At 38.9% G+C, this 20,339-nt stretch overlaps 1 protein-coding gene across 2 annotated transcripts in view; it reads right to left on the bottom strand.

Moving 5' to 3' along the window:
- The window catches only part of IMMP2L (inner mitochondrial membrane peptidase subunit 2), a 446,037-nt gene extending 426,567 nt beyond the window's left edge, over window positions 1-19,470 (bottom strand). For both annotated transcript variants that reach the window (XM_048938017.1, XM_048938025.1), the window contains exons 1-2: window positions 19,364-19,470; window positions 4,832-4,969 (exon numbers count right to left, since the gene is read on the bottom strand). In XM_048938017.1, the coding sequence (XP_048793974.1) occupies window positions 4,832-4,966 (135 nt within the window). In that variant the 5' untranslated portion in view covers window positions 4,967-4,969; window positions 19,364-19,470. The remainder of the gene's footprint in view (window positions 1-4,831; window positions 4,970-19,363) is intronic.
- Between the last annotated feature and the right edge of the window lie 869 nt (window positions 19,471-20,339).

Here is a 20,339-nt window from a genome sequence, read left to right as displayed (position 1 = left end):
TTTTCAATATTCACCTTACAGTATAAAATGTTCCTCTACCTTTGCCACCAGGCACTGACTTCTGAGATTCCCAGATTGACCGTATTTTCAATGAGCAAACCAACCAGGGTACAGAACTGAAATTAACTTATGCCAACATATTTAATTACACAGTGTTGAATAAAACTGTGCTTCCAAACCAAGATGGATACTTAGCATTTTTTAATTAATTTTTAAGCTATTCAAAAGTGCTGATTTCTCTTTCTACCAACAGTTTCTGTTTTCTATTTTCCTTTTTTTTTTTTTGCTAGCCAGATAGGTTGATGAAGATGTATTTCAAATGGGATATGGGAAAAATGGATTTTAATATGTAACAAAAAAGTAAATGTGCCTGTAATAGACACAAACACTATGTATCACAAGCATCAAAAGCACAAATTTGCCAGGAGTGGAAGGGAAATGATAGAATATCTTCAGCTAAACCATAAAGTAGATTAGTTACATCTTCACCTGTGGACTGCGGGGCAAGTTTCTAGTGGAGTTAAGTCTGAGGATCAGAGCAGCTCATATCCACATCCACAGAAAAATACTACAAATCTAAGCTGCAAGGACATCAACATTCTCCATTATTATATTTAGTTGAGTCTATCCATTGCAAGAGAAAGGCAAATGATAACCACAAACAGATACTGGGTTATTATTACTACAGTCATAACTTTCCAAAATTATTTTCCACTTTCATAGCATCTTTCATGAAATAATAGCACCTTTGCATACAAATTCACAACAATTCACAATCATACTTCACCAATGGAAGGCACTCGAGGTCTGTAAGTTACTAATGGTATCAAAAGTTTGGCAAAGAGTCTAATCTGACAAAGTGGGAATTATACATGTGGTGTATTCCCTTAAAATAAACTCCTTGGTACGCACAGTATTTACCTTAAAGGGCTGAGAGAGAATGTGAAAGAAAATGGAAATTTTAAACAACTTGCTCCAAAATATAACGTTTTCAACAGCTGATAGATAGCAAAGATTCGCATGAGTGTTTATAAATCCTTTCAAGTAGTTGTATCAACTTCATCCTACAGAGGAATACAGCATTACAGTATTGCCCTAGCAGTGGTATGCCAATTGACTCGTACTGTTCTCTGTATTTAAACAAAGGAAACATTTCGCAGTTCAAATGTGCATCGCATCATCCTTTTAATTCAAAGCACTCTAAATATAACATCATATTGCTTCCTATTTTAAACAATATCTTGCTCATGGTTTTGACTTACAAAGTGGATATCCCATCCCTTACTTATTAGAACTATGTTTGAGAGAAATATGACAATGCAGAGTAATTCATTTTCTTTCCTACAAAGCAATACTGACCTATTCAAAATGAAACCATAAAAATACAGAAACACTACTTTGGTAGATGAAGGTATGAAAGGAAAACTAAGAGACAACTTTCACTTTTTATTTACACTCTCCAGCATTTCTCTCTAATGTAAATACAAAGTGTGAGAGGTAACATTCTCTAATACTTATTTACTAAGGTCTAGCAAAACAAAAATATAACTTCTGAAGAAGTAATCAACAGGCTCACCAGGGCTCTTTACTTTTATAAGAAATAAAATAACGGAGGGGCTTCTTCTTTTTCAACGCTCAGAGCATTATAAAATGTTTACACAAGTTCTTGGTGTAAGAGCACGCAACAAATGAGACACGTAGGTCTTAATTTAGAACTACGGCGCAGAAGTCACAAAACATTCACTCTTCCCAATTACCAGCTAATCTAATGCTAAAAGCATGCAAATCAAGATCCCCAGCCATACAGTGAAGCCTCATAGGACACAAGGTTCTGTAAGTAACAGGGTAAAAGCATGCCCTTTTACAATAAATAATGATTAACTCGATAGTTGTTATGCTACTAGTGATTACAAGGTCACAACTTACTTGCTTTTAGCCTAGGGAATAGAAAGAATATTCACATAAGCTCACAGGCTTAGAGGTACAGTAATCCTAATAATAAAGTTAGGAGAAACTGCAACAGAATAATTACAGCTGCTATTATGCATAATGGAAGAATAGAATATTCAAGAGCATTTTCTCCTGAAACAAGCGTACTTTGTCAGAGATCACTGGTCAGGCTACTTGCTATAATTCTTAGTATTGAAATTTTTGGGACACAACATATATATATATATAAGTTGCACATACACCACCATTTTTCATCTCACTTGAAAACAGCCCATTTCATTTAATAAATTTGGGAATTCATACATCAATAAGAGTTTCCTTTTTCCATATCGTTATATATGAAGAGCTTGTAATAATCAGAGAATCAATGCAACATAGGACAAGAAGGCATAAACGGACATCAAGGAAGGATGTTCATATAATGACAAAAATCTTTAACTGCACATCCAGAATTACAAAAAGTCGTCCCAAAAAATCCACAACATGAAATTAACAAATCATAATACAGTTATTTGTGTCACTTAAATTCAGTGCTACAATTCACTTGAAACCCACTATTAAAAAAGAGCTAGATGAGCACAACAAGCTGCAAAATTCTAAGCAACCAAAAACATCTCAAGTGAGAATTAAAAGAAAACCAGCAGTTTTGGAAAGAAAATAACAGGCATTAAAGCAATGAAAAACATTGAAATTACAAGTTTCAATCACTGTTTTTCCCTATACATTAGAATTAATACTCATATACAGTTAAGTCCACTCTAGTGATAGAATTATGTCAGGTGGCTAAAAGCACTCCAGAACGACAGATCAGCTTGAGAAAATGAAATGCCTGGTCCACCTTAAGTGTCTGGGAATAAATCATAAAACATATATACTTCCAATAGAACCTTTACGCAGAATGCTTGCCAAGGTGTCAAGAAGTACCACCACCTTCAGGAACTATGAAGCAGCAATATGGCTGCTTCAGAAAGAGGACAGAGTGAAAGAAAGGGAAAGAGCGATTTATTCCTTGCTTCTTATCACAGCTTTTAATTTCAGACTCAGCAGGAGCCACAATGGTAAGCACGCGAAGTCAGCTAGACATTCGAGAGGACTATTACAAATCAAATTATTGGAAATCATACCACAATATCTTCACAATGAGACAATACAATATCATTAGAAGCATGCATTTGATGGATATATGACTACATGCTGACTGGGCTTCACTCTCCCTCGCACTCATAGCTTTCAGACACATTCAATATAGATCACTCTTCAGGGAACACAGTAAATAGATAGAATTCCAAAGTGATGACGTACTCCTTCAAGCAATGCTGCAAAAGAGGGTTATGTTCCTTATAATTATATCCTGTCAGACTTACTTAAGTGTCTAATAAATCTTGGCAAGGAAATTAGCATTTTATTAAAAGCACTAGGATGGGTGCTTTTTTTTTTTTAAATGGAAAACATCCATGCACAAAGAAGCATGTTAGATTAAAATAAACTTCTACTTCAGTGCTGCAGTCCAGAATAAAATGAGAGAATTCTTCAGACACTGAAAATTCATTAAAATTAGTAATATTCTATATTAGCCATACTTCAAAAGAGGAAATGTTTAGTCAAGATATATTGAAGGAAGAGCTTAGATTTTAATCATCCTCTGAATACATACCACTTTCCTCAGCCATCAGGAAGACTGTTTATCCTTTTTTAAGTTGGATAAGCAAATAACTACAGTGTTTTTCACATCTCTTATGGATAAAGAACAGTTAACCACATGCTCTTCCATGTGAGTATAGAAACAACAGTCCAGAGCAATACCAGATGACCCTCTAGCATTTAAAACTTTGGCTTCAAAGGAAACATAAAACTGAGATCTCAACCAGAGTCAGTCAATAAACTTTTGGACTAGAGAAATCTTGAAAAACATCTTTCCAGATATTGAGTTAAAACCAACCCAATAATATTCTATTTTCTGTCCATTCTTATGTCAGAGACAGAAAAAACAAAGAAAGGCAATTGAAAAAAGAATATGAAACTGTTTTTCCTGGCTTCCTATTCCTCTTCTCCTTTCCGGGGCAAATTTCTGGCTCTGCTTCTGTAATATCTTCTGAGATTCTCCCACTCTTGATTGGTCATCAATGATAAACAGGTAATACTTATGAAAAGGGAAAGCATAATGTATGTTACACCTTAGTTCTGTTCTTAGACTGTAAAATTACTGGACTATGATGATTTCACTTTGGCCTTGAGACTACCTGGGGTTTCTTGACAGAAGCTGAACACCAGACTACAGGCTACTACAAAAGATTCTATGCCCACTCCATGCTTTTCTAAGATATTAAACGCATGAGCAACCCCAAGCCCTAGACCAAGTTCTCTCTGAGTGAATGCTACACATTTCAAACTTCAGCAACTGTTCTGAATTGTTATCAAACCTGTCTTTAAGGTTTTGAGCTTATCCAGAAAATCAGAAAAAAAAAGGCTTAGCATCTGCTAAATAAATCCTTAGTTTCTACTAGTTGTAATGTTATGTAATTAACATTAACTAAAAAGAAATAAAGCCTCTTTATGAGTTATCAAGGTAGTTCATCGAGACAAAGAGTAATGCTCAAAAAAAGAAATCTTGATTTTTATATGACTAGGAAGATATTAAAAATGTTTTCTTTACCACTATCTATTTATTTTGCTTTTACTGACACCGAATTTTGGGAAGTTTTATTCTCAAAATGTTTTCACATAATAAAAGTGTTTGTGTAACAAAGAAGAAACTAAGCAATTCTCTACTATAATTACAGTTGTTTGACACCAATTGAGAAAGCAAGATGCAAAGAAATCTACTATCAGTGGACAGTGAGTTTATAGTTTCCAGACAGACAGGAGACATTTCCAACAATACCTGCATTGATGCTCCTTCCACTCTGGCTACACAGGCAACTCTATCCAGGAAGGTCACAGTTACAGGAACAGCAACAAAGAAACCTTTAAAGAAGGCTTTAAGGTATCTTCTCCCAAAACCTTGAGCCTGTGCCATAATCTGAAAAAGATTAAGGGCGGAAAAAAGTTATTATAAAACAATATTTAAGTAAGTGTTGTCTGTATTCATGGAGTGAGGAGGAGTTAAGTTATTAACTCTTCAGGTCTCCCAATATCCACAGTGAGAAAATGAACATGTACATGAGAATGAACAAGAACAGCAATCTACATTAAAAAAAAAAATTCAAAAATAAAAGTCAACCATACAGAAGCAAATTTGATACTCAACATTTTCTTTTTATATAATTTGACCATTTCTTGTGATCCTCTGCTAGCAGAAGTGCTCGATAAAAATGACTCAATGATAGCAGTTCAACTAAGCAAGAAGCAAACTGACAGAATCACAAAAAATTTAACCATGCATTTCTGAAAAAAATATTAGCTATATGGAAACAATCACAAAACATTCAATTGGAGTGCAAATTTCTGTAAATTTTCTCTCCATACACTGGTAATTACACATTCATGAACCACAAAGATTGACTTCATTATGTAAAGGAAAAGCTGAGAGTTTCCAACACAAGGGCATTTCTTTATTAAAACATTCCATACACACAAGTCATGTATCATTTATACATTGATGGTAACTGCAAACATTTAATATCAATTCAAATTGTCACACATTTTACAGGGATACACAGTAACATAATGACACCTTATTTTCTACTACATAAAGAAGTTAAAAGTATAGTGATAGACTACATAGCTATGACATAATGACACCTTACTATTCATGTCGTCATGCATTATGCTATTGGTTTTACTTAGCCCTGAACCAAAGAACATTCTTGAAAAGACAGCTCCAAAGTACACTGAAATAAAAAAGTTGCTTGATCAAGCAAAGTGAGTACTCGGCAGTGCTGCAAAGGTACAAGCCTACTTTTCTTTACTGCAATTGCATTCATCCCCTGACAGTTACTGAGCCTTTTTGGCTCAGACTGCAGCAGACCCCTCCAAGATACCCTTCACGTGGGTTGGTGATGACCTGGGAGGACTTTTAAAGGAAATGATCAGTACAAAGATGAGCTCCCCTGAGCAATTTACAAAGCGGTCAAATTGGAAATGAATTGGGCTGTTTCTAAGATTTTACTAATTGATGTGATATTTTAATTAATTAACCCCTCCATACAAGACAAGGCTGTGACAGACACCAGTGTTAGGGTATGACAGCCATGAGGGTAGGCAATGCTTGAACGATAAGGCACAGAAACGTGCTTCAGCAGCTCTGAAAGTTCAATTTAATAAACTTATTTTATCAGAAAGACAAGATTCCTCAGTGCTGTATCATAAGAAATACAGTTCTTCACCTATTGGCAAATCCAATTTAAACCTTTGTTTCTCTCTAATGAATAGCTGGTACAGACTGTAAAAGATCAGTTTGCAGAGCCCCTGCTCCCTCTATCACATCATAAATCTGACAGACAGTAATAGAAGAAAACAGACTGTGCCCTGAACTTCTGAGTCCTTCACTATGTTTTTTTTGTTGTCCTTGAATTTAAACAGAAATATACATAGTTTGGTTCAATCATCTTAACAGAACATTAAGAATTTCACAATACAATCATTTTTTCTCTGCTGCACTTTCAGAAATACGGAGGTAATTCATTATTTGTATGCAAGGTACAAACCTCAAATTATTCTGATGAAATACTACTGAAAGCAGTATTTCTGCCATAGATATGGCTACTTAACTCTACAAAGCATTACACTTTGGAAAGCCAGTTCTACAAAATAACGCATCAGCATATTCCTCACTTGAATTCTTTATAGATACTAATAGCTTTGCAATGACAAGATCTGTCTTCTAAAAGACTGGAACACCCTTAGTATTATTACTGACATTCACCTTCACAACATTTGAAGTTCCTTTTTTTTTTTTTTTTTTTTTTTTTTTTTTAAAGCTGGAAGTATTTCACCATCACCTATAACTTTTGCTAACAGAAGCTGAACTGTTGCAAGAGAGCTCTGAGCTCCCTTACACGTGCGGCAAGTGAGGTGCAGACTCCCTTGTTGATGCAGAACAAAGGACCTTTACTGCAGGTGCTTACAACTTTTTATACTCACACAACAACTGGTCAGATGTAGGATGCAGGTGCCTCGTGTGTGTTTACACCTGGCTCAAGTTACTGCTGAGCTTTTTTACTCATTAGCAGATAACGACTTTCTTTGTTCCACATCTCCCCCTTCTCTATTAATAAAAAAAGCAGCGGGTTCAGAAACATTCCTAAAACTAACTGAACTAAAATTAAAACACTGAATAAACAATGGGTTCTTTATAGAGTACAAACAATAGACCATTTCAACCAATCCCAACGATTCCAATTCTTATGACTCCTTGGTGATGCAGTCCACACATGAAGTGTGTTTTGTCCCATCTTGTTGGTGAAAATCCAAACCACTGATGAAAGTGCTGTGATCATGTTACAGCAGACGATGAGACGGATGGCCAGACCCATTCTGCTGGTATCCATCTAGGACCTGTTCCTGTTAAGGCACAAGCATAGCCTTGGCCCCACATTATCACTGTCTATCGATTTAGAAAATTAAGAACAAAGCATGCTTTAGCTACTCCTTCCTGAAGGGTCATACCTGCACTCCCCTTTTTTTTTGTTGTTGTTTTTGGTTGGTTGAAGTTGTTTTTGTTGTTGTTTGTTTGTTTTGTTTGTGTGTGTGTGTGTGTGTGTGTTATTTTATAGGGAATTTTTTTTTTTTTTTTTTTTTTTTAAATCACTAAATTACATAGTCAGAACTACAATTAAGAAAGCCAGGCAGGTGCAGGTAAGACATACAGTTGTAAATACCCACATTACATTCTTAAACACCAGAAGATACTCAGCCAGTTGAGTTGGATTCCACAATCAAATCTGAGATGATTTGAAAATGAGAAAGCTTCCTACATTGCCAATCTACTGCACATGAATGCACATCATTTTATAGCAAATACTGTTTTCTAATTTAGAATACAGATATAGCACACCTTTCAAACACACTTTCAATGTTGTTAGGCCTACCTTAGAATTTTCTGGAGCACTGAACAACAGCTACAGCAGCTGAAAGGTTCAAAAAATACACTGCAACAATGGTAACAGCTGGAATTAGTGCATGTCCAAACACAAGCATTCGCAGCTCCTGCTTCCACACACTGATGAGCACCAAGGCTGAAGATTTCATCCTCCTTCTCTTGCGTTGGTGAACGAGCCATAGCCCCAGGGTCTGCAAGCTTTGCTTCCAGTTGCTGAGGTCCAATAGCACCCACTACAGCACATTTGTTGTACAAATTCCTTCCAAATAGGATTCTTCAGAGCAAGCAGCACCTCATAGCAGACAGCATTCCCATTTTCAATCCCTGCTTTCTCCAGAGAAGGGCAATCAGCTGGGGACAGTGAGACTTCTCTCAATCTTTCAATACATTCAGCAGGACAGGGCCTCTTTCAGCCCATTTCTACTGTAGGACTATGTTCAGCTCCCTCTTTTTTTCTGGAGCTTCTTCCAGCTCTTTCTTTTGCTAGAGCTTCTTTCAGCTTTCTTTTTCGCTAGAACTTTGCATTTCTAGTTGCAGTGTAATTGCCAGGTCACAGCCTGAATCAATGGCTAGGCACCAGGTGAGAAGGTCTGGCTAACCCATGGAGCTCAAGTGCACTTAATGTACCTGAGTGACCTGAAGGAGTGGAGCCAGGATCCACACGTTTTCACCCTCATTAAGAGATGCTGCCAGAAGAGCACCATCTCTCTAGATAGTGACTCTACTCCTTCCTCTGGAGCTGTCAGTGGTTGTTGGAAGGAGTGAGGCAATTCTCTTTCTCTGTTACCTGTTGTTGTTCTGTATTGCCCGAATCCCATTATAAGGCACTCTCATAGTCTTCTTTTTGCTGTCAGCCAGTTTTCTGGATGGAATTTACTCCAGGGGCATGAGGTCTGGCCTCACAAACCTCATCCACTCTTGCAGCAACAGCAGCCAGAAAATACTGTACTTTGGCCATCCCCACAAGCATTTCCACAACCTTCTATGAACAGTTCCTCCTTGAGGTGAAAGACATAATACGATAGATCTATCAGATACAACTGGCCTGAGAAACTTTTTGAGAACTTTTAAGAAATGGATACACTTGCTTACTTGTTAAATTCCTCACAGTCCAGCCTATTTTTCATTGAAATATGAATGTTAACCCCATTTCTTCTACTAAATCTATTCAAAGATCCTGTTATAAACTTCTTGCAAAAGACCCAAGCTAACATCTATAGGAAAATCTAGCACCTGAAGAAAAACAATTTGTCAGAGAATCCATGGGAAACCTCACACATGTTCTTGGAACTAGAAACTTATAGTGACAAAGAATCCAGCAGCCAGATTTAAAACAGCAAGATAAAACACAGCATTCCCACTACATCACTTGGAAACTGGAGAGGTATTAAGCAGCTGTGGACAAAGCTGGGATTTCAGGACCTTTATAATATTTACAAGGTGCAGCAAAACACCAACAGCAACTGTACAAGCAATTGATTTTCAAAGCCAAGAAGAATCATAGAATAGCTCAGGTTGGAAAGGACTTCAAAGATCATCAAGACCAACCACAACCTAACCATACTACCCTAACTCTAACAACCCTGGTGGACGACAGGTTGGCCATGAGCCAGCAGTGTGCCCTCGTGGCCAAAAAGGCCAATGGCATTCTAGGGTGCATTAAAAAGAGCGTGTGCAGCAGGTCGAGGGGTAGATCTATTCTGCCCTGGTAAGGCCTCATCTGGAGTACTGCATCCAGTTCTGGGCTCCCCAGTACAAAAAACGACAGGGACCTCTTGGAAAGAGTCCAGCGGAGGGCCACAAAAATGGTGAAGGGCCTGGAGCATCTCTCCTATAAAGAAAGGCTGAGTGAACTGGGTCTGTTTAGCCTTGAGAAAAGACGACTGAGAGGGGATCTAATCTAGGTTTATAAATATCTGAGGTGTGGGGGCCATAGTGGTGAGGCCAGTCTCTTTTCAGGTGGTACGTGGAGACAGGACAAGGGGAAATGGACATAAGCTGCAGCATAGTAAGTTCTGCTTGAATGTGCGCAAGAACTTCTTTATGGTGAGGGTGACGGAGCACTGGAACAGGCTGCCCAGGGGGGTTGTGAAGTTTCCTTCTCTGGAGATGTTCAAGACCTGCCTGGATGCACACATAGATAAACCCTTCATTTCCACTCATGCACAACATTCTAGAAGTCTCCTGACTTCCCACAGGAGACCACAGATCTTCCCGACACAAATGGAGCAGTCCTGTAGATTATCCTACTCCAAAAGCCCTTCTTGTTGAAAGATCATAAATATCATAAACACACACATTTTAATAGCTTGAAAACTACTTAAAAATAAATAAATCTGTCCATATAATAAAAAGTTCTTATCACAAGGGTAAGACGTATGTCTGTGAAATACTGATGTCTAACAATACTCAATGAACTCTCCAGTATGGAAGACTTAAAAACTTTACATGTATGCCAACAGAGCAAGCAAAGGATTCTTTGCTAAGAAAATTAATGAGGGACTGTAAATAGTTCATCAACACATATTTTCTTATCTCTGCCCAGTCAGCGACACCTTGAATAAAACAAATCCCAGCACTCAAGAAATGATGTGAGAAAAACAAGCAAAACAAAACACAGAAATAAATTTAGAGATGAATACAGTTGACATCATTTATAAATTACAGTTATTTTAGGAATAAAAGACAACAAACAAGAAAGTATTATTCAGTAGAGCTGACAAATTCCAATGCAGCAACCTTGAAAACTTGTTTGAAATTGCAACATGGACAAAAAAAAAAATCCAAGATCAAAAATGCCAGCATACAGCAGGTCAAAGCATTAAGAATTTCATATTGTGCAGCCCAGAGATTAAGGCAGATGGAGCACAGCATTATCTATACTGAAGTATTTGCTGCACAAAAGGTCCAGGGATTATAATGAGCCTCTAGTGAGTACTACAACATATGGAGCAGAGATGCTATTTAGATAGCTCTCTATGTATAAAATATTTATTTTTCTTACACTTGCCTGCACAGTAGAAGACAATGTTTATCAAACAGCCTGCAGAAACTCATCAAGTAATATTCAGAAAGCCCCAGGTTACAATATATTTGCAAATCTAAGTACTTAAAAATTACCTATGGAAGTATGATAGGAAAAATAGCTGCAAAACAAGGCATAAGCAGTCACCCACAAAGGAAAGAAATTGGCCCCTGATGTGTTTCTACAGGAAGACGTGTGAGGAACAGGAAGAAGGGAATTACAACCAGTATGCAAAACTACCCAGCCAAGACTGTTAGCTTGAAATGTCCTATTTAATCTAGGTAAGAGACTAGTAACTATACTACATATACTGTTGTAACTTAAATGTTTCACTGAAATAACCAACTCTCCTGTCAGCCTTGCCATGTTTGCTTCTATAATCCAATAACATCATATATCCAGGCATATAAATGCCTTGAAAACAAGGCAATCTTCATTAACAAAATACCAAGATGTGACCTCGTTTCTCTCTATCCTATGAAACATAAAACTGAGCAAGAAACACGAGCTTTTGTTTTAAGCAAGAGTGGTACAATTTGATGACAAGGCTGCATCTAGTCTAACCATGGTAATGAATGCTGCTCAGGATCAGAATTTGCCTGACCTTTTTCTCACATGCCTTTTCTGAAGTCTTTCATGAAACAAGGCCTGAACGATAGTGCCAGCAACCTGACCCCCATTTCTCACTTGTCACACATTTCACCAACTTTTACATTACAATAATTTTGTAAGGGGGCAAGTATGCAGACCTTATAGCAGACTAATCTAATTCATATACGCTTATCCAAGTACAGGCAGATGTACAAGCAAAATACTGATGACTGTTACAGAAGAATCAAAATACATTAGCCCATCTAAAGCTTTCATTTAAAAATACTGTCCAGTTCCAGAAGGAGTTTTCATTTATCCTTTACTAAAAGGAAACTAATCCCGGTATTATTCCACCACACAAGTGAAATTTATATTCTATTAATATATTCATACACTACATGAAGGTTTCCATCACAGTATTTCTTCACCATTTAAATTATCTCCCTTTGTTCCTTTGGCACAGACATGACAGTTATTAAAGAATATTGCTCTATTACAAGGTGGGAAATGCAACAGCTTAGAGAAATGATGACTATTTGGTCGTTTAGCATTCCTATTTGGTACAGTGTTAGCCACAGAAAAAATGTGCTAAGTATACAAGCAGGTATGATCAGGTGATAAGCATCAGACGTAGATGATAATTATAGTTCAGTATCCAAAACAGAACTTTAAGAATAGCCAAATCTACAAGCCAGAAGAAAAAGATGTTTAGAGTAGTTCAATTCCAGTTACCTTCCTGCCTAGCAGAAACCTGGCACCTAAAAGGTTCTTCCCCAGGGCTACAAAGGAAACTAAACTCAAATATCCACTGAACTGAGGAGGTGAGCTCCTAACTGCAGACTGACACCAAACACAATACAGAGATAGGACAGAAAAGCACTTAAATCTTTGTTTGAGGCCTTTAAGCAGTATGAAGTACCGACAGAGGATCTGAAGACTTGTATCACACTGACATTATTCAACTGAACTTGCCAGCCAACTCTGAGCTTCCAAGAACAAGCCTGGAAGAGATGGTGATGTTCAACTTTTCACACAGGCATTTAAGACCCAGGGAAAGCTGACATTAAAATCCATGTGGAGCCAAAAAAAGGTTTCAGCTGTTTTCTTTCAATTGCAAAGAAAGTTTCCTTTATCTTCAGGTTACATGCCTAGAGATTAACAGCCCCAGCACGCACAAGTCAGGGCAGGACTGGAAATAAGAGAACAGGCTCAGTTAAACAGCCTGGCAAACACACAGCTTATAGTGTCAGGAGAAGGATCTCAAGAGATGTCCTCAGACAGCACTATTGCTCTGCTTTAGTTACCATTCTGTTTATATCCTCAAGTAGCAAATTCTAAGCTCATCAGCACCTTCAATAGCTATACACGTATGCTCTAAAATGCATCGCTGTCCTATTTTTCCTAGATTGGCCGCTTTGTCCCAGTCTAGCTGTTTCACCTCTTCCAAGTACGTAACAACAGATTTTTCTTAGCCTCAAATCCACAACAATCCCTTTACTTATGCCCTAATTTCAATTAAAGCGATAAGGTTTTTCAAGTAATAGTTCCCATCACTATGAAATACGAAGAAACTTTTACAGCATATCACAACACTAAAAAACAACAGTAAAGATCAGGCTTAGTAATCTTGGAGATAATAACACTCAACTTTCAGAATCAGACAAAGCCAGATCAACAGAAGGTCCTCTCAGCTTACAAAGCACATTCAAACAAAACGCTGTTCTATGATGTTGACCCATAACATCACAGGCAAACGGTGGTATGGTAGTAGAGGTTAAGCCTTCACACCAATATTCCATTACATTTTGTTGCCATGTGACAGATGGCAGCAGAGGGGCAGTCTGACACAATGGCATCTGACATGGAAGTGCAGATGAAGTAATGGTATCTCAATGAATTCCTCCATGCAGAAAATGCTGCATCTAGTCACACTCATTGATGCTTGCCTAACAGTGCATGTGAGCACAGTGAGGCAGTGGGTACTGTATTTCAGCAGGGGAGACAGTGACAATGAACCTCTCCCACTAGTAAAGATTTTTAGGAGTGCAGCATCCAGGCTATTGTTCATAGTTGGTGAAAATGCAGGTAATGGAGGGGACTGTTGAAGAAGTATTTTGTAGCTGAGAATTTGCTCTATCAAATAGTGTTCTTGTATTTGTTGCAGTTTCCAAGGAAATAAACATGAATCAGTGACCTGGATGAAGGGACTGAGTGCATCATCAGCAAGTATGTTTATGAAACAAAGCTGGGAGGAGCTGCTGACACACCAGAAGGCTGCACTGCCATTCAACAAAATCTGGACAGACTGTTGAATTGGGAGGAAAGGAACCTGATGAAATTCAACAAGAGCAAGTGCAGAGTCCTGCACCTGTGAAGGAATAACTGCATGCATGAATACCCATACAGGTTAGAGGCTGACCAGATGGAAAAGAACTCTGGAGAGAAGGACCTGGGGGTCCTGGTGGCCGGCCAACAGGCTGGCCATGAGCCAGCAGTGCGCCTCTGTGGCCAAGAAAGCCAATGGTATCCTGGGGCATGTTACAAATTGTGTAGCCAGCAGGTCAAGGAAGGTGATCCTCCCTCTCTACTCTGCCACGGTGCAGCCACATCTAGAGCACTGGGTCAACATCTGGGCTTCCTAGTTCAAAAAACACAGGGATCTTCAATAGAGAGTCCAGCAGAGGCCACAAAGATGACGGGCCTGGAGCACCTCCTATACAAGAGAAGGCTTACAGAACTGTGACTCTTCAGCCTGAAGAAGGCTGAGAAAGGATCTCATTACTGTTTATAAATATCTAAAGTGTGGGAGTAAAATGGATGGGACCAGGCTCTTCTCAGTGGCACGCAGCAACAGGACAAGGGCCAACAGGCAAGAACTGGAACACATGAAGTTCCATCTGAACACAAGAAAGAACTTCTTTACTGTGAGGGTGACAGAGCACTGGCACAAGCTGCCCAGGAAAGTCGGAGAGTCTCCTTGTCTGGAGATATTCAAAACCCACCGGAATGCCTTCCTGTCAGCCTACCAGAGGGAACCTGCTTTAATAGGGGATTGGACTTTATGAACCCTAGCGGTCCCTTCCAAAGCCTACAATTCTGTGACTCTGTGAAATAGGAAGCACTACTTTCAGAGTGACCTATATACTACATTCCAGCACAAGGATCGACCCCACGTACAAAAAGACTCAGACTACAAGTCATAAACTTGGAAGGAAGTAAATAGCTTATTTTTACAAAGTAATTTCATACATCAAAGACATAAATTTTACCTTCACAAATAATTGTGTATTTCCACAAAGGCATTTTATTCCTGAAATGCAAAGCAAAAACAAAAGAAAATATAACTGTAGATAAAAATTCCCTCAGCAATTTAAGTAACAAACAGTTCAGAATGGGAAGTAATCAGCCATCTCTCAGTTCTGACAAGATATTCAGGATTTTGTTTTACTAGGATTTTGTTGTAACCAAGAAAAAGAACAGCAATATCATCGCTTTTCTATTGACACTGCAATAGAAAGACAAATAAGTAATTTTTATAAATGAGATCTTTTCAGACAATCCAAACTTCAGATGCAATGCAAAATCTTTTAGCACTATCTTACAGGTGACTGGCAGTGTACCAGTTGCTCTAATCTGAAAAATAATTGTTTTTATTCATGTTTCTGTCTCTTCAAACAAACTAAAAATCATTCACATTCACACAGAAAGAAAAGTACCAGATTACTTCAGTTCTGAAACATGCTTAAGTGAACAACAAAAGGCTTATGAATTGAATGTTCTGTGTTGCCTTTTGGTGTAAAGATTCAATGCATGCAAAGTAAGTTAATTTCATAAAATGAAGAGTCCTTTGCAACCAGCTATGTCCCTATGCAACACTGCTATGTTTTGGTCTCAGGCAGACTGCACAAATGGTGTTGTCTCTAAACAGACTAAATTTAGAAATTATATTTACAGCAAGTCACAGTACCTTTGATTTTAAATTCATGTGCACATTTCTCTACTCAAATCTCTGTATTCTTTCAAGTACCACAAAACTTTACTCCAGTTAATTGTGATTTTCATGAATCTAACTCCAGGGAAAAAAACAGCTGATTCTTAGTTTTAACCAAAAAGGAATAAAGTTTTCATATAACATCAAATAAGCAGACAAAGAAGAATAAAAGTATTCAACTCAAAACATGAATATCTTTAAAAGAAACTCTTCCATACATTTTTCCATCTGAATTAATAACAAATAAGGTTAGTACATGATGGAGAAGTATATTCTAGATGAATGCAAAATCAAATGAGTGTATGTACAACACAAGTTTCTAAGCTACTAATCTTTAAACCACGCAGGTACGTATTGGGTATAGAAGGACAAAACAATAAATAATATTTAATATGGCATGAATAAATAATTTCAAAAGGAAGAATAGCAAGAGCTATCTTAGTATTTAAGAGGGATTTTCAATTTTCAGTGTACTTTACAAAAATAAGCAGTTCTCCCATAAAGGCAGCTTTGTGCCTACTTCTTCAAAACAAAGGAGACTTGTACTTCAGAGTCAGTTCTATGAGCACTAAGGTCTGATGGACCAAATACCTACCCTGCCTGTGGGATGTTAATAAACTAAATGTACAAACTAATACACAAAACTGTGCCCTTGAAAAATAATTTGTTATTTTATCAACTTAGGTTTTATCCTTGAACATTAGAGGTCACTGTGGGACTTTCTACAAGGGTACCCAGTACACTCAACAACAACCATTCACCACCATATTGATTCCGAGTCTGGGATTTGTGACAAGTTCAACTGCCACATAAATTTCTCAGCTCTGAGAAGAAAAAAAAAGAACACCTCAACTAAAACCAATCATTGAGGAACGTATAATTATTCATTTTACTAAAAAACAAACAGAAAAAGCCTTCTGGAGCCTAGGCACAGAAAAGTAAAGTAAAAAGGTTCTTTCTTTCGACACTTGCACATTCATTTATTTCTACTATAAACTTTCACAAAGCCAGAGAAAGGTTATCCACTGGGTCATTCCTCCTTGAAGCTAGGTCTGTAAACACTAGTTGAAGAAAAGACCAGTTTAAAAGAGTACTAAATCCCTTTGATAGAGCAGTATATTGTTCATACAAATCAGCATCTGGTTTCTCCAGCACTTCAAGACTTCATAGAATCACAGAACCCTTGTAGTTGGAAGGGACTTCAGAAGGCCATCTTGTCCAACTGCCCTGAAATGAGCAAGGACATCACAGCTAGATCAGGTTGCCCAGAGTCTGATCCAATTTTGCCTCCTAAGTCACAAGCAAAGGAGTATCAACCACAACACTAGATAACCTGTTCCAGTGCCTTACCACCCTCACTGAAAAAGACTTTTTCCTTATATCTAACCTAAATCTTCCTGAGCTTGAAGCCATTTCCCCTTGTTCTATCACCACAGATCTTGCTGAAGAGTCTGTCCTCTTCTTTCTTGTAGCTCCCCTTTAGATATTGAAAGACCGCTACAAGATCACCTCACATCCTTTCTCCAGGCTGAACAGCCCTAGCTCTCTCAGGCAGTCCTCATACAAGAGGTGTTTCATTCTGTGGATCATTTTTGTGGCCCTTCTCTGGATGCACTCCACTTGCAGTGTACATTCCAGGCAACAGCAGTTGGTGGGTTTTTTTCCCCTTGATACATGAAACAGAATCATATTTCTCATCTTTAAAGACTAAAATATTTCAGTTAAAAAACAAACAAACAAGAGATTGCCGCTCTTTTGTAAAACTAAGAATGTCCATTCCACACCGCCTAGTTTTAGGTTCATCATAGGAACGAATGAATGTCCAATCTTTACAATACAATATGAACACTAAAATATACATTTTGAAAGTGAACTTGGCACTAGAATTTCAGTGACTCTCTTCCAAAATGTTAAAATAAATGTATTTGCAACAGAGAGAATTCCAACACATAGGACCAAATTTTTGCTTCTTCTTGAGAATTTTTCTGTGATGACCAAAAAAACTCTCAAAATGTTAAAGTATTAATTAATTGAAAAACAGAAGTTTAGGCCACTAACTAGAATTGCAATAAATTTAATTGGTCCAAAAAGACCATAAAATCATGCACTCGTGATCATGTGAAATACAAATTTGTTATTTAACAACAATAATGTAGAACATTATTGTTCATACTAAAACTAAACTAAAAGCACAGCATAAGTTCCAGGTAGGTATTCCAGAGTCAGGATCCGCAGCACAGCAATCAACTTATCTGATCATTCAAATTTCAGCTGTGTCTGTGGAACCTATTTGAATCTTAAAACCACTCTCCACCACAATACTGCTCTCAAGGAGCATGTTACTGCCCACTGTTACACAATGTGCGTTGTTCTTTCCCTCAATTCAGAGAACAGCTTTCTTTTGGTAACCAAATAAAAGTTACACAGAAGAATCTGTAATTGTGAAAGTAAAAGAAATGAGTAACTCATAGGAATCACCCAGTCGTAGTTATTAAAACATTATTATGTTACATTTTTACAAAATGCATGTGCATTCAATTACAAAACTGCATATTGGAAATAGATTTATCATTTGAAGTCTCTTAGAGAAATCATTCTATTTATATATATATAAATTACATGCATATAAAGATATATACATGTCTGTATGTGTATATATATATATATATATAAATAATATAAATCCCTGTGATATATTTTCTTCCATTTATCTTCCGTTAGCAATTCATTGCTATATTTTTCCACGCTGAACCAGGAAAAAAAAAAAAAAATACAAAAAATAGAAAAGCAAACTGAGGCATAAGAAAGTAATCTGGACACAGGTGAAGCAGCTTTCCTAGATCACCAGCTTCCTTTTTTCAGTATTTCAACCTACACAATTAATTTCGGTTCAATGGAAAAGCAATATAAGAAAAAAAAAATCCCATTCAAATATTGGTTAAATAGAAAATATTATGAGGTTAGAGCCTACTTGGTGTTCTGTTCCAGTTTCTCTGTCTAAACTTTTCACTGACTTTCAAAGCACATCATTTCCTTTAGAAAGGATAAGAACAGCATGGAGACCTGTCTAGGAACTCAGTCTCCAAATACAGGAAGGACTGTGGCCTCTACACAGCAGAACTGAAACGCCAAACATGGAAAAGCCTACAGTTTTAAGTGATGCCACAGTAGAGAGTAAAATCCAAGATAGTAATTACCCTCAAAACGTTCAGGACGTATGATAACGGGAAAGCCACTCAATCAAGAGAGAACTGCTATTATCAGGTGCACAGTGACATGGGGAGCCAGCAGCAGGTCATTGCCAAGCCTCCATATTACCCACAGCACAAGCAAACGCTGCTAACACGTGTACTTCGCAACACAGCCACAGCTTTCTGCTCCCACTCATCAGCACTGAAAACCTGAGTACACAGTGAGCAACAGTTCGCAGCATTAGCTCTGCCACTTCTGCTAAAGAGAAAAAGACAACGGCGTAATTTCCCGCAACTAGCGGAGCCACCACCCTTCCCCCTCCCCTCCTGCTGCCGCCCAACCGTGGCGCCACAGCCCCGCACCGCCCAACGGCCGCCCGAGGGGCGGAGCAGAAGGGTGGCGCGCAGCGGAAGGCGGGCTGAGCTGCGCTGCGCTGGCTGCGGCGCCTGCCCGCCCAAGGCGGCCCCTTCCTCCGTCGGCCTCTTGTCCCGCGCCCCCCTTCTCGCTGTTCATCCGTCAGTCCGACTCTGCGCTTACGTCGCTGCACTCCGCCTCCCGCCCGCCCGCCGCTCACCTTCTAGCGGCGCTGCTCCGCTCGGCGGGGGAAACGGAGCGCCTCCGCCAAGCCGCTGGGGGCTCCTCGCCGCGCTTGCTCGGCCGGGCTCGGTCACGTGGGCGCACGGCGGCGCCGGGCGCTGCGTGCGGAGGGCGCGGGTCCCGCCGGGGCGGGAGGCAGCTGAGCCGCGCACCCTGTAATGGCGGTGGCGTTCCGCCTAGTGCTGCGCGACGGGCGCCGAACTGCGGGGCTTTTGTGGGGCGTTCGGGCGTTCTGCCCTGCAGCCAGCACGGGCTGACGGCTCGCGTCCTGTTAACTGACATGTTTTGCAGTCCCGTCCTCGTTTTTTCCTCTGTGTTGGTAGTCTGTGTAGCAATCCTGTATTACCACTTCACAAGCTTTCAGTCGTCTCTTCCAAAATGAAAGCTGTTTTCCTCTGTCTAACGCTAATGGTTATGTTAGGGCTTGTGATTTCGCTCCAGCATTTAGAGCTTTTTTATTATCAGCAACTGCCATCATGGTCTGAAGTAGGAGGGTTTTCAGAACAGTTCATATATATTCAGGAGAAAATGGGCATGTTTGAGGTACAAAATCCCTTCAGGGTTCATAAGCACACACATCATCATCCAATACCAACCCTCCTGCCATCAGCTGGTTGCCACCCACCAGTTCGTGCTGTGTGGGACCCCATCCAGCCTGGCACTGAAGACCTCCAGGGTTGGGGCAAGCACAGCTTCTCTGGCCAGCTGTGCCAGGGCCTTACTCTGAGTATTTCCTTCTGTCATCTAATCTAAATCTCCTGTCTTTCATTCTAAAGCAATTCCTCCTTGTTTTATCATTATCTGCCTGTGTAAAAATTTGGTTTTCCCCCCTGTTTATAAGCTCCATTTAAATACTGCAGTGAGTTTCCACAGTCTTTTGTTCCCCAGGCGGAACAAGTCCAGCTTCCTCAGGCTGTCTTCATAGAAGAGATGCTCTGCTCATTCTCAAAGGC

Source organism: Lagopus muta, chromosome 1, assembly GCF_023343835.1.
Source record: "Lagopus muta isolate bLagMut1 chromosome 1, bLagMut1 primary, whole genome shotgun sequence".
In the NCBI taxonomy this organism is placed as follows: domain Eukaryota; kingdom Metazoa; phylum Chordata; class Aves; order Galliformes; family Phasianidae; genus Lagopus; species Lagopus muta.
Note: the sequence above shows the minus strand (reverse complement) of the source record. Positions and strands in the feature narration are given on the sequence as shown.